The sequence below is a fragment of the Panthera leo genome, chromosome A2 (assembly GCF_018350215.1).
Source record: "Panthera leo isolate Ple1 chromosome A2, P.leo_Ple1_pat1.1, whole genome shotgun sequence".
Classification (NCBI taxonomy): Eukaryota; Metazoa; Chordata; class Mammalia; order Carnivora; family Felidae; genus Panthera; species Panthera leo.
Window position 1 is genome coordinate 167,081,759 of NC_056680.1, and position 14,988 is coordinate 167,096,746.

The 14,988-nt window shown below is 48.3% G+C and overlaps 1 protein-coding gene across 10 annotated transcripts in view; it reads right to left on the reverse strand.

Annotated features, from left to right (window-relative positions):
- PTPRN2 (protein tyrosine phosphatase receptor type N2) overlaps positions 1–14,988 on the reverse strand; it is an 811,978-nt gene that overhangs the window by 488,648 nt on the left and 308,342 nt on the right. For all 10 annotated transcript variants that reach the window (XM_042927240.1, XM_042927243.1, XM_042927244.1 and 7 more), the window contains one exon: positions 1,277–1,637. In XM_042927240.1, coding sequence (XP_042783174.1) covers positions 1,277–1,637 — 361 coding nt within the window. The remainder of the gene's footprint in view (positions 1–1,276; positions 1,638–14,988) is intronic.

The window sequence follows — 14,988 nt, forward strand, 5'->3', positions numbered from 1 at the left end:
GATTATGGGAGTTGCAGAAGGCAGCAGGGCCAGTAAAAGGAATTTCTCACAGCTGCGCAGAGGAGAAACACCCCCAGAGGAGAACATGCTGGAGAGAGAGGTGCCCCCCCAAGCAGCAGCCTCCTGCAGAGCAGTGCCAGACACACCAGTGGGTATTTATGTGCAAACAATTGGTAGGCAAGCGCAGTCTTCTTTCTCATACAGCTTTCTTTCCCAAGACAAGAAGGAGAAGAAAGCATTAGTAATGGCCACACATGCCGCCTCCCTGTAATTATAACTTTGTTTTCCTTCCATTTAGAAGGTGCCATAATGGCTTTGTGGACCGAGAGAGAGAGAGAACAAGCAAGCTACTTAGCTGAAAAGCAGCAATATGTAGAAAAGAAGGCTGTCAGAACAAATCCAATTAAGGCATCACTTATAGAAAATAGAATGCTAACATTAATGTGATTCTCGGTCAATTAAAAAAACCTGTTATCTGCTTGATTTTATTATTTGTATATCTTCAAAGAAGAAATCATATTTTATCAGAATCTCACTTTCTATTTTATGGTCTTTGAAAAAGGCTGCTAGAAGATAAATACAAGGGACCCCTCTGCACCTGACAGAGGCAGAGGAACCAGTAAGTACCGCATCCCTGTGGGACGGCCACAGCAGGGCGTGACTCACGGAAGAGCCCTGAAGCTGCCGTGCTGAGGCTCAGTCACTTTGAAGGCCCCATGGTGCCTGCACTGCATCGTGAGGGGTATCCGTGTCAGACTGGGCTCTTCTGGGGACAGTCAAACAACGATAAATATGTGACGTGACCCCGAGTCTGACCATAAGGAGTGCTGAGGCATGACATATGCCGAATCCACAAGCGTTCATGTTCAGTTTTCCACAATGTTCTGTGGCCAGCATAATTTGGGGTCAGACTTGGCCATTGTTCCTCAACATGTTTCAGCATCTTCATCAATGATGAAAGAAGCTGACTCTGAGAGGGTGGGGGTCTAAACACTGTGGCCCCTTCCACCCCAGGAGGGCCCTTTTCTCCCTTCAGCACCACGGCTGGATTCTCTTGGCATGAATACAACCACCTTCTCTCCTCAGAGCACCAGAGGCACAGGAGGGTGCCCGAGGCCCTTTCTCTCGCTGCACTGGCTGCAGCCATGACCTAGGGGGCAGCACTGATGCATCAGAAGCCATTCAAAGGATGTGTAGAGTGGAAAGGACTGGCCCTGGGCAGGGGCCAGAAAGACAAAAACAACAAAAACCCGGGGATTGGTGGAGGCTAACTTACCATCGCTCATGGCCTGGGGCAGTTTGGGGTCTCCTGGAGGCGAAGGCCACTTCCGGGGTTCCACCGGCGCCGAAAGGACCCTTGGTGTTTTCCACGGTGCATGCAGTGGGTTTCGTGGCCACGCGTCACCTTCCCCGTGGGGCGCCGGGGGCTTCCGAGCCGCATATGCGCCCAGCGCAGCGATCAGTTTCTGCCTATTGACGTTGCCATCCACCTTGGGGCTGAGCTCGTCAGGCTGCAGCCTGCCAGGGGTCCGCAGTGGGCGGCCCCCAGGGTAGTCTGCCCCAGGGCCAGGAGCATAGGTCAGAGCAGACGTTTGCGCCATGAAGGTCAGCACGCTGTCAGCAAGGGGGTCCTCACCCTGCAGGAGCCGAAGATCAGAACAATAGCAGGTGAGTCTCCATGTCAGCCAGTCGAAAGGACATTTGACCTCAATTTTCAAGGCACGAAACAGCACCGACATTTCTGAAATGCACACCCAAATTTTCACTCCACTGATAGACCGAGTTCTATGGCCCATATTTGTATTGTTGTGGTTTTCTAATAGCAGCTTTATGGAGATATAATTCACATACCACAAAATACATCCTACTCAGTGTTTTAGTATGTCCAGAGTAGTGTGAACATCAACAGTGACTTTAATTCCAGAACGTTTTTTACCACCCCGACAGAAACCTTGTGCTCATCCCCATTCCTCCTCCCCGAAGCCCTAGGCAACCACTAATCTACTTTCTGTCTCTATGGGCTGGTCTGTTTAAGACATTTCATATAAATGGAATCACACAACATGTGGCCTTTGTGTCTGGCTTCTTTCACTTAGATGTTTTTGAGGTGCATCCACACATCAGTGCCGCATGCCTTCCCACAGCTGGAAAACACTGTTTTAAAGACGCAGTACATTTTGTTTACGCATCAGCTGGTGGACATTTGGGTGGTTTCTCATTTTGGGCCATTATGAATAACAGTGCTATGAACATTCATCTACAAGTTTTGGGGGGACATATGTTTCCAATTCTTTTGGGTTCATGCCCGGAAGTGAAATTGCTGGGTAGTATGGTAACTCCACACTTGACCTGCTGGGAGCTGCCCGAATGTTTTCTAACATGGCGGCACCGTTTTACATTCCCAGCAGCAACGTGTGAGGAATCCGGTTTCAACAGCTCCTCGCCAACGCTTGTTATTGGCCACCTGTTTCCTTACAGCCATCTAGTGGGTGTGAAGTGGTAGCTCACTGGGTGTTGATTTGCATTTCCCTGATGGCTAATGATGTCATGGACTCCTTGTCTTCCTTGGAGAAATGTCTGCCCGATTCCATCACCTGAATTGGTGTGAACTGTTGCAAAAGTATCTCTCCATCCACGATCGAAGCACCTATATTGCCTGTCTTACCATCTTTATTTCACGACAACTCCTTTCTTTACTGATTATTGGAATCACCTTTATAGCCTATTCCTTTAACAGCAATATTCTGAAACATCAAAGCTGCCAGGCTTTCTCTTAACAATTATATGTAACATCAAATCCGTGGCCTGACCGACGTGGTCTTTCATTGAGCCTCCACCTGTAAGTCCCCCTTATTCATTGAGCCCATTTTCCCGGGAGGAAACAGACTGTTTTGCCACTAGACACCCCAAGGCCCAGTTGTCCTCCCCTCTGGAATAGCTACAAAAGTGTTAGAAATTTCAGTGTTCTACCTCTGTGGAACCATCAGAATTTCATGGACAAACACGGAAATTTCCAACTTGGAGATTCTCAGAAAAGCTATGGCTGTCTTGAGGCTTACTCCGAGCTCCCTCCATGGTATGGAATGGGTCCATGAACCATAAAATTTTAAAATCTTGCCCATTCACATTTTCTAAGTGCACCTCGCTTGGGCCACAACATCAATGTTGAGTCAATAGGGAGTAGACCTTCGGATCTAGTTAAGATGTGCAGCCATCACTGAATCTAAGACAAATGGTTCAGACTCCCAAGTCTGGCTATTTTCAAAAATATTTGGGTTCAGGCTTCCAGGATAGACTTTGGTGTAGCAAGTTAGAAGTCAGAAAACTAGGGTTGATAAGGGTTCTAAGTTGTTGTTCTCACATATGAACTTGGGCAAATCACTTGACCTTTGGAGACTCAATTATCTGTCAAAGAAGGAGACTGGACATTATCTCTAAGATTGCTTTTATTTCTAAAATGATGTGATTTTAGCTGTCATCCAAATTGTTTAATGTTGTCCAAGTACTAGCTGAAACCAATTGCTTTTCCTTTAGAAAAGAGAAAGGAAGATTCATTAGAGAAAGGGAGAGAAAAATAAAATGCTACCACACAAATAGCCCCTCCAGCATTTTCCCACAAATTGGGTGTAAGTGTCAATCTTAAGCCCAGGCTGAACTCCCGTTCAGAAAGGCTGTCTCCGAACACCTGGTCAGGTCATAGTGCTGGGGGCTAGGGAAGGCCTCCAAATGCCTCATTAATGTGCCCACAAGCCTCTCTCCTCTTTTTGCCATGAATGCAGCCTAACCGAGGACTTCTGCTCAAAGAGCCTCTAATTATGGTCGAACTGGAAAGCCCCTGGTAAAGGACAAACCAGGCTGAACACAGTGCACAGTGGATCACTCCTGAATGAAACCTGTGCAGTGGAATGGGATAAACAACCTACTTTGGGTCTGTTTATGCAGTGAACCAAATTAAGGTAAAGAGGGAAAAAGAATATTTCAGTAGGTGAACTGTAGAAATCATAGAAAAGCATCAGTTTTTACAAATCATCCCAGGTCCTCTGTAAATGAAGGCCAGCACGATGGTGTCCTCAGGGGAGCTCACGGTGGCCCAGGCGAGGGTGCCACCGAATAACCAGGAGTCCTGGGAAGTGGGAGATCGGCAGGAAGTGTATTCTGGTGGCGGCTCCTCCTGTGTGGCTTCAAGTCTTGTAGGAGAGACTAGTAGGCGGGGCTGGATTCTGGGGCAAGGCTGCCTGGGTTTGGCTCACACCTCTGATCTCACAAACCTAGTGAGCTTTGCTTTGGCGAAGTATTTAATCTCCAAGTCATCCGTAAAACGGGGATGATAACACTTGCTTGGCACAGCGTGTTAATGGCTACTGCCACTAGTATCGTTGGGGTTATTATCTACCTTACCTCCTTAGGCCTTCATTTTCTTTAAAGCAGGAGGAAGTCCACAGATGAACTGAGCATAAACCACCCCCCCCCCCCCGAAGAAGTTTTAAGCCTCAATTCAACAAATTTATGATGTCAGTTTCCCTAAAATAATGCTGAATAATTTTTAGGACTTTAGTCGCCCCAATCCGGAAATTAGCAACCTAAAAGTATAACAATTTGCCACTGTCCAACACATGGTGTGGCCAGTTTTGGTACATTGGTTCTTGGTACACATGCTAGAGAAATCTAGTGTGGGAATCCCTGGTATGGTAAGTACACTGTATACGAGGCATCTGAGAACTGCCACAGTTGATAAAATTTACCCCGAAATTCTATTCCTCCAGGCACATTCCTTAACCCACAGTGTGGCCACATGAGAAGTAGAGTCTGCTCACCCGCTCACCCACACCTTCTACACTGGATAAAACCACAGGGAAAGAAGACTCTTTGGGGAGACTGGCCTGATCCTGTCAGCACAGCTCTGTGGAACCTGCATAGCTTTGGACAACCTCCTTGCGCTTCACTTTTACTACCTTCAAAATTAGGAATATAGTTCCTTTTTTTCTTAAAGCAGGTAAAAGGATGGGAGTAAAAAGGTGAGTTAAAGTGCTCAGCACATGGCTCAGAGAAGTTTGATAAATGGTAGGCGGTCGCATCACGTCTATCACCATGATCCCCACCGACATCATCATCACCATCAATATCGTCACTATGAGCACGATCACCTCCCTCACCACCGTCACCTCCCTCACCACCATCACCTTCATCACCGCCATCACCATCCTCACTGCCATCAGCACATCCCAAGCACCAGTGATGCGGTGTGCCAAGCTCTGGCCTACATTCTGTGGGGGAAGACTGTCTCAAACATGGACCTGTCTTCAAACAAATTGCAGACTGCAGTGGGGGTTATGTCACAGACGTATGTAACTATAACCGAAAGCATATTATTAAAGAGGTTTAGTGATACCAATTTGGAAGGAAGCGGGGAAATCAGGGCTGCCGCCTGGAGCCAGCTGACACACTTCCTAAGAGCCGCAGGCTGCACTGCACCCCTATCTGCCAAACAATGAAACAGCCATGGATGCTCCCTATACCCCCAGCCTCCCCAGGACCAAGGGACCAGAGCTAAGAGCCAGGCCTCCTTCCTCTCATGGAAGTCTGCCCACTCCAGCCCCAGACTGTAAAATTAGGAGTTCAGACTGCCAGGAAGGCCTCGGGGCCCTCGGAGCCCCACGTGCAAACACTGAGTGGAGGAGACTCATGTCTGCACGCTGGCCACTAATGCTTATCAGATATTCTCTTATGCCAAGGATCCAACACAAATTAGGAAACTCAAATTGGGTCATCTTTTGACCACAGAACAAACATTTTCTCCAGGTTGTCTCACAGCCCGAAGGCAGCATTGACAAGCACATTGATCAAGACTTGCTTACTGCCGGTGACGAAACACACAGCAATGGGGCTGTCCACAGGCTTCCTGATGAGATGACCCCATAATGCCATCGGATGTGGCCAGATCTGGGAGCCTCGTAGGAACCCTCCACCTGCAATTCATTAATGTAGAGATGGGATTACTTCTCTGTGCCTTTCTGTGCTCAGGCCATGGAGGATGATTCGGGGGAGTCATCAAGTCTCTTCCTCTCCCTCTATCTCTGTCTCTGTTTCTCTGTCTCTCTTCTGTTTCTGTTTCTTTCTCTATCCCTCTCCACTCCTGACTCTCCCTCTTTCTCTCCTTCCCTCCCCCTCCCTCTCTCCCTCCTTTCTTCGCCCACTTCTGCCTCCCTCTCTCCCTCCGACACTCCCCCCTCCCTACCTCTCAACACAGAGAGAAGGATGTCCTGCCAAGGTGTTCAGGCTCTAAGTGTCCAGCCTGCCCCGTGTGCGGGGAATAGGTTGGAGGTGTCATTCTTACTGACGGCATCGTTGCCAAGACAAAAGAAATGTTTGCCCTCAGGGGAGCTTAGGGACAGACACTGGTCTTTCTTTGCAGCTGAGACGTAGTACTTTCAGTTAGAAAAATCAGTCTCCAAACACTTTTTACAGAGTTCACAAAAGCCACGTAGTTGAAGAGATGTTAAGTTCCAAACTCAGGATCAACGAATTATGCAGAAAGCTGACAGCAACATGAGGTGTGGACTGTAAGTGATGTATATCTACAGTGATTCTGCGCTATGCTAGCTTGGAATGGCTCTAGAGACAGCTGACGACACGAAGCCAGCGCCATCGCCTCGCCTCTCTATCCCCCCACGTTGCCTCTTCTTTCTGTCATTTCTGCTGCACCTGCTGTCCTTCTGGTCTGCACCTTGTCCTACATACAGCCCCAGACTCAGCAAGTAACAGGCAAAAGGAATGGACTGAAGCAGAGACTTGTGATCCATTTTCTACCCATGTTGGATAAGTACCAGGCATGAAATCAGAGGCCCACTGGCTAATATAACCACCAGGAGGACATCAGGATCACAATCACAAAATGGGTCCTGTTTTCTGAGTGCTGGTGCCAGGCTGTTCTTTGGTGTTATTTCTTTTTGATCTTCTCAAAAGCCTATGGCGTACACAAAACTACAGCATTTTTTGGATACGAAGCCAACAGAGTTCTGGCAAGTGAGAACCAAGGCTGGGACACAGCCCTGGGCGTCTGGCTTCAGGCTGCGCTATAGAAAGGAGCAGGCTCGCCCTGCAGTCCGTCTGCTGCTCCGCAGAGTTTGGGGGAGTAAACTCGGTGGGCTTGCATTTGGCATAAAAAATAAACATGAAAAGGCTGGGCAAGAATCTCAGGGTTCCGATTTCAGTTCTACTACCAAGTAAGTGTTTAAAGCAGGCATTTCACTCCATCTTTCTCAGACTCTGTGTCCCTCTCCAAACTGAAGGTCTCAGGGAACTTCTCACCCTCATAAACGTGAGTCTACAGAAAGTACAATGCAGCCTGACATGACGAGGCTGTGGCTTTTTGTCCGTCTGTCCCATCAGCTCCAAAGAGTCCCGATGGAAGAGGTGAACGTCTCTCGAGAGTGCCTGAGTAGCTTCTCACACATGGTGACGTGAGATCAAAAAGAGAAAGAAAAAGGAGAATGCCTTCTGCCCATACAGAATGCAACACTAAAGAAAAACAACGAATAACGACTTCTCACAAAGCTTCTCTGTGGCTTCCTGTGTATGTCTACACACCCACCTCTCCTACCAGCAAGCCAGCTGTGCAAGGGCAAGGCCGGCTGCAGGATCTGGCACGGGGCTCAGCAGGATGGAAGGCAGAAACACGGACCCAGGAAATAAACAGGGCAGGGGTCTGGGAGGGATTGTCGGTGCGTGATCACTCCCTGTGAGGTCGCAGATTGGTCTCCAGCCCTCGCGACTGTCACACCTCAGATGCTCCGCCTACTGGGTGAGCAGATGAACAAGTGAGTGACACACAGGCTGGTTTGCCCACGGAGCTCAGCCCCAAGCTGACTGGAGCCTCGGTAAGTGGAGAGGGCTGGGCCTACCAGGGAATGGGGGGTGGTACGCACAGTAACTATGATTAACCCCTTCCTGCATATCGGGCACAAACCCCAAGAACAGCTCTACCGTACGATCCCAGCTTCCCACCGAAGGTCAGGAGAAACAATAGCTTGAGAAGGCAACTTTTAGATCAAATGAGCATCACAGATGTGGTTCAGATACAATGTCGTGGCCACGGTCCTCACAGCTCAGCACCTTTGCACATGCTATTCCCAGTGGAACAGCTAAGAAGAGGGCAGGAGGGAACTTGAGTCACCAAATTCAATTTCCTCAGGCGGCACCTCTTCAGAAATGGAGGAGAAGACGGGCTTGCTGGTGGATGCCTGGCTGCTTCCCAGTCCGGGGCTGTTAGGAAGCTGCCGCCATGGGCAGCTGCATGCAAGTCTTCCTGTGAACACATCTTTCCTTTCTCTCGCTACGTCACAGACAGATGAATGTTCAATTGTAAAGAAACTGCCAAATGGTGGCTGTAACAGTGGTATCATAGTTATTTTTTTTGTTAATTTTGGCCCATCTAATGGACACAAAGTAGCAGTTCCTCAGCGTGTTATGCTGTATTTCCCCCAAAGAATAATCATATTTGACACCTTTAATGCCCTCACTGGCCTTTGTATATCTTTTTTAATAAAGCGTTAAAAACTTTTACACATTTTGTGTTGGCTTGCTCATCTTTTTCTTTTCCATCTTTAGTAAGGTGTGATTGACACACAATAAATAGTACACATTTATGCGGACACAACCATACACCTATGAAGCCATCTCCAGAGTTAAAGCAACGAACATAACTGTCACCCAAGGAGTGTGCTCGTCCCCTAACAGTTCCTTCCAATTGCCCTCCACTCCCACATCATCAGGCAACGACAGATTTCCTCCTGCAACTCATACACTAGTTCGTATTCTGTAAAATTTTGTATAAATAAAATTATAAAAGTATGTACTTTTTTCCTGTCTTTCAGTCAGCATAATTATTTGGAAAGTCACCCATGCTATGGCATGCATCAGTAATTCATTCGTTTTTATTTCTGAGTAGCATTCCACTTTATAGATCAAACCCAATTTGTTTATTCATTCACTCGTTGATAGGCATTTGCGTTTTTCCAGTTGTTGGCAATTACTATTACAGCTGCTATGAATATTCACATACCATCTCCGAAAGGACAAAGCTCTGATGTATCTTGGACACGAGTGGGATGGCTAAATCATGGAGCAGCATATGTTTAATTTCTTAAGAAACTGCAAATGCTTCCAAAGTAGCTACACTGTTTTACGTTCCCACCAGCGGAATATGAGAGTTGCAGTCCCTCTACCCCACTGCCAACATATGGTGTGCTCAGTCTTTTAAATTTCAGTCATTCTGGTAGGCATGTGATGGCATCTCCTCATGGTTTTAATTTTTATTTCCCTGATAAACAATGATGTTGAACATTTAACAATGAGTTTATTTGCCACCCATTTATCTTCTTTGGTGAAATGTCTTTTCAAATCTTTTGCTCAATTCTTTATTTGCCTCCTCTCTTTCTTTTTAACAAGTTTTGAGAGTTCTTTATACATTGTAGAGAAAAGTATTTTCAGGTGTATTATTTGCAAATATTTCTTCCCAGCCTGTGACTTGTCTTTTCACTCACTTATCATTATCTTTTAAAGAAGAGAATTCCTAATTTTTATGAAGTCCAATTTATCAATTTTTTTCTTATGGATTGTACTTTGCTGTCATAGTTATACATCAGTATGGGGGACCTTAACACTTTTGAGCCTTCTGACACACGATCATGGTATATATATATCTTCATTAATTTAGAGTTTCTTTACTCTCATCAATGTTTTTTTTTTTAATTCTCAGTGTACAAATCCTTACACATATTCTTAGATTTCTCTCTAATTGCTTCACAATCTTGATGCTACTGTAAGTAACTTTTCAGAATTTTAATATCTAATTGTTTGTGGTTATATAGAAAAATATAATTGATTTTTGTACATTGACTTTGTATTCTATGGCATTACTATGCTCACTTACTAGTTTTAGTAGCTTTTTTGGTAGATTCCACCAAATTTTCTGCAAAGGTGGTCATGTAATCTGCATGCCTTTTATTTTTTTCTTACTTTATTGCACTAGCTAAAACCCCCAGTACTGAAGAGGCAAGAGCAGACCTCCTTGCCGAATTCCAGATTTTAGGTAGAAAGCATTCAGTCCTTCCTCATTCAGTGTGATGTTAGTTGTAGATTTCTACCATGAATTGATGATGACTTTTGTCAAATGCTTTTTCTGCATCTTTTAAGACTATCATACAATTTTCCTTTTTCTTGTTAATATGGTGAGTTACACTGACTAATTTTCATATGTAAACAATCTCCTTATATCATCATGTATTATGCTTTTTCATATAATGTTGGATTTGCTTGCTAAAATTTATCTATAATTTTTACTTCTATATTTCTGAGGAATAATGATCTAAAGCTTTCTTTTCCTTTATCTTTCTTTGTATGATTTCAATCCTTTGATATTTATTGACTTATTTTATGGTCCAGCACACGATCTATATTGGGAAATATTCTATGTATACTTGAAAATAATGTATATTCAGCAGTTTTTAGATACTATCATTCTATCAATATCAGTCAGGTTAAGTTGTTGATGGTATTGTTCAAATCTTCTATATCCTTAATGTTATTTTACCTATTTGTATAAGAAGTTACTGAGAGAGGAGAGTTAAAATCTCTAAAAATGATTGTAGACTTGCATAATTCTCTTTTTAGTATTCTTGCATTTTTGCTTTATGTATTTGAAGTGCTGACATTAGGCTCATAGAAAAGATTTTATGTCATTTTAATGAATTGATCATTCGGTTGTTATAAAATGCTCTATCTCTGATAATGCTAATTGTCTTGAAGTGTACTGTGATTAATATTAACATCATCACAGCAGCTTTCTGATATTTAGAGTTTCCATTGTGTATATTTTCCATGCTTTTACTTCCAACTTATGTATGTCTTTCTAATATCATGTGTTTTGGCTTTAGTAGAACATAGTTATCTGTTTTCTGTTTTTATTAATTTGAACATCTCTGGGGGTGCCTGAGTGGCTCATTTGGTTAAGTGTCTAACTTTTGGTTTCAGCTCAGGTCATGATCTCTCTGTGTCAGCACAGAGCTTGTTTGGGATTCTCTCCCTCTCTCTCTGCCCCTCCCCTGCTCATGTGCATGTGCACTCCCACTCTCTCTCTCTCAAAATAAATAAATGAGTTTTTTAAAAAGTTAAAAAAAATTGAACATCTCTGCTTTTCATTTGGAGGGCTTAATCCACGTCTATGCTACAATTATCCGTATGGCTGGAGTTAAGTCAACTTTCTTGATATTTGTTTGATAGCCCGCAAGGTGGCAAAAACGTCTGCACAGCCGCGTTGAAAACATCTGATTATGTATTTCCTGTGTTTTATCCAGTCTCTGTTCATTAGAGAGAGGACACTGGACAGAAAAAATAACAAGTTCTAGGCTCTCGTGCAGTCTTTAATACGGAGAACCATCTATCTCAACACAGAAGAAAAAAGCCTAAGCCCAAAATGCCACCAAGTGCTCATGTTCTGAATCAGCTCGTTACTGTTGTGCTGGAGTGGCCGCATGGCAGGGGGGCCGCAGGATCCAGCACCCCACCCGGGACGCGTGTGAGGGAGAGGCCTGCCCGGATGAACCACAGCGTGCGGCCATCTTGCCGGGGGCGGTTAAGGACTATGCGAGTCGTGCTCGGCAGACAGAGTCAGACGGATGGAGTGTGTGGGGGTGCGAGCGCCAGACCCTCTCTCCTGAGATGGATGCCGGTCGTCGTGTGCCTCCGAGGGCCCCAGGGTAGAGTCACAGGCACTGACCCCACAGCCTCAGGGCTCTGGAAGGTCACACTCTCGTGCAGAATGGGGAGGCCTGTCCAGATGCTCGGGGTCAGAGTCGCCAGGTAAGTGAGCCGGGGCTGGACGGACTCTGCTGCGAATCCCGCTGACCAGCGTTTGGGGGCTACAGACTCAACCCCCCCAACCTCAGGCCCAATAGGACACTGGGCGGCTCTGGCAGAGTCACTCACCCACCTGGGGGTCACACCCCCAGCCCCAGCTCTGCCACGGCTCCCCTGCCCCCAACACTGCCGGCATAGACCACGTGACAGTCTCAGAGTCCCTGCTGTCACACTCTTAGGTTACCCCACAGCAGGTGCGGACAGCAAGGCAGTATGGCAGAGGACCCAGGCCGTCCACGCCCGTCCTCGTCCGAGGAGCAACAACTTCTGTTCTAAACTGACGGTCATCCCAGCGTGTAGCTGAGTGAGGAGATGGCCACGCAGGAGGGGAAACATGGTGCTGGGTTCAGGATGAGCATGAGGCCCCGCGGCACCAGCGGGCGCCTGATGAAGCTTCGCCAACACCCTGGGCTCCAGCTTGTGCGCCTTCCTGCTCCGTTTCTGTCCCCGGCACAGAAGGCCGCAGACCGGTTAGGGACGGGCGCCGCTTCCCAGAGAAACGTCGGCAGGTTGCTTTCAAGCTTCTCCTGGGTCTCGGGAACTTGTAAGGACCGTCTTGCCCTTCCTGCCTCCACAACCATTTCTGGGTCCCACACCCAGGGACGCGACGCAACGTCTCCATTACAGAAGCCAAGGCTGAGCATGAGGCTTCATGTTCCTTTTGATAAAGACACATCGGGGGACAAAGGAGGAGGACAAACGAGTGATCTCACATTTGTGTGTATTCCAGTCTCCCATCCTCGGGACTGGGAGAAGCTGGTTTCCCCAGCACCGCGGAGTAAGTCAACAGGTGAGTCACTCGGGCTCTGGGCGCTCTGCGGGGCTGGGCACCCAGAGCTCAGCTGCGGTCTCCTCGGGAGACAGGGCTCCCGCAAGAACCAGCAGGCGGTTTCCAGACCTACATCCACTGTGTTTCTGCAGACAGGTTAGGACTAACGATGGCCTGACTCAAGCCTTTGCTGTGACCTCTATGTGCATTGTCTCGCTTCTCCTCACAGTGACTCTAGGACCGTTTTACTGCCCAACTTCACGGCCAAGGACCCGAGGGCAGAGAGGCTGAGCGGCCTCCCCGAGGCCACACGGCACTGGTGGGAACTGGTTCTGAACGCCCTCCAGAGTGTCCAGAATCTCGCCCACCATGTCTGGCCCCCGGCCAACACCCAGGAAAAGGTCCTTGACAATTGTACCTCTCACTCCACGGTATCCAGCTGAGCATCTGGCTCATAGAAAGTGCTCAGTCTCAATAAATGAATAAAAAATCTTAAGTTCAACATCTAGAAAAAAGTGTTAAGTGGATCCGGCTCAGACGGGGTTACGGCCCACACTGAGAAGCCGGCCAAGGGTCCAGGCGGGAGTGGGACTGGCCGATTGCAGCATGGGGGCCGCCCTGCATTATCTTACTCTCTCCTGCTAGGGGCTCGTCTGTGAGGACTGAATCCGTTATGGCAAATGCCACGAACTGGGCAAACACATTCCCACGATCCAGGACAGAAATGTGACTGTGCAGGAGCTCCCAGCAGCCTCTCAAAGTGGCCTGGGGGCTCTGGAACCCCATGGCCTCAGCAGGCGCCCTGGCCGGTGCTAGGACTCCCCACAGGGCCTCTGTATCCCAGTGTGACTGTGAAACGAGGGCTGGACAGTGAAGGACCTCGAGGAGGGGCTGACACAAGTAACAGGACCCTAGAGAAGCCTGGACGACAGACGTCCTTTCTCTGGGCTCTGCCCATAAGATGCAGAACTGAACCAACCTTGCACCTCAGCCCACACCTAACTTGACCTCACCGTGCGGGGCCGCAGCACCAGTTCTGACGTGCCCGCTCAGAGTCCACTGCTGTCCTCAGGTGACTCGGGCCTCATCAGCAGTGTGCCCTCGAAAGGACCTTGCATGGGCGCTGCACACAGTCTCACCCCAGGGCAGGCTTTAATCACTTCAGTGGCTTCTTGACAGGAAAATAATTGAAAAGGGGACACACGCTGCATCCCCCATATTTTCTGGGGAAAATCTTCTGAGGAAACCCCAGCAGAGCCTCAGAGGAAAGGGACCTTCAGTCATGCGTCACTCATAGAAAGGAAAATATGTCAAATCCCAGTGGACATAACTAATGTCCAGCAAAAAAGTGTGCACATCACTGCCAAAACCCAACATGTCCACGATCACCCTGGACTTCAGCACTTTGCCCAAACCCCCTCCACGGGATGCGTGAGGCCCCTGGTTCTGACTGTCCCTGCTCTCTCCAGGTGAGTCAAAATCTGGTAAGTCCAGTTTAACAAGTAGTCATTCTTTTCCATCTAAACAGCTGACATTTGTGATTCTGTCTCTTTAAAGTGTCCTTTTGAGCATCTCAGAATGGCTTGAGGGCATGTAGTGTCGGTAGAAAATGAACTTCTACCCAAGAGCACGGCGCCTAGACCCTCCGCACCACACAGGATGCCCACCTAGGGCAGACGAGCCCAGGATGTAGAGGCTTCCTGAGAGGCAGGCCTGGCAGTGTGACCCCAGCACAGTCCTGGGCTCAAGTGTCCCTTGGGTCCCCTAACCCCAGCACAGTCCCAGGCTCACTAAGCAGGGTGGGGGCCCCCCAGGGTCCCCCTGACCCCAGCACGGTCCTGGGCTCACTCACCAGGATGGGGTGTCCCCTAGGTCCTCCTGACCCCAGCACAGTCCCGGGCTCACTCACCAGGATGGGGGCACCCCTGAGTCCCCCTGATCCCAGCACAGTCCCGGGCTCACTCACCAGGATGGGGGCCCCTGGGTCCCCCTGACCCCAGCACAGTCCCGGGCTCACTCAGCAGGATGGGAGCACCCCTGGGCTCCCCTGACCCCAGCACAGTCCCGGGCTCACTCACCAGGATGGGGGCACCCCTGAGTCCCCCTGATCCCAGCACAGTCCCGGGCTCACTCACCAGGATGGGGGCCCCTGGGTCCCCCTGACCCCAGCACAGTCCCGGGCTCACTCAGCAGGATGGGAGCACCCCTGGGCTCCCCTGACCCCAGCACAGTCCCGGGCTCACTCACCAGGACAGCAGGCTCCCCTGGGCCCCCCTGACCCCAACCAAATTCAGGGTCCCGGT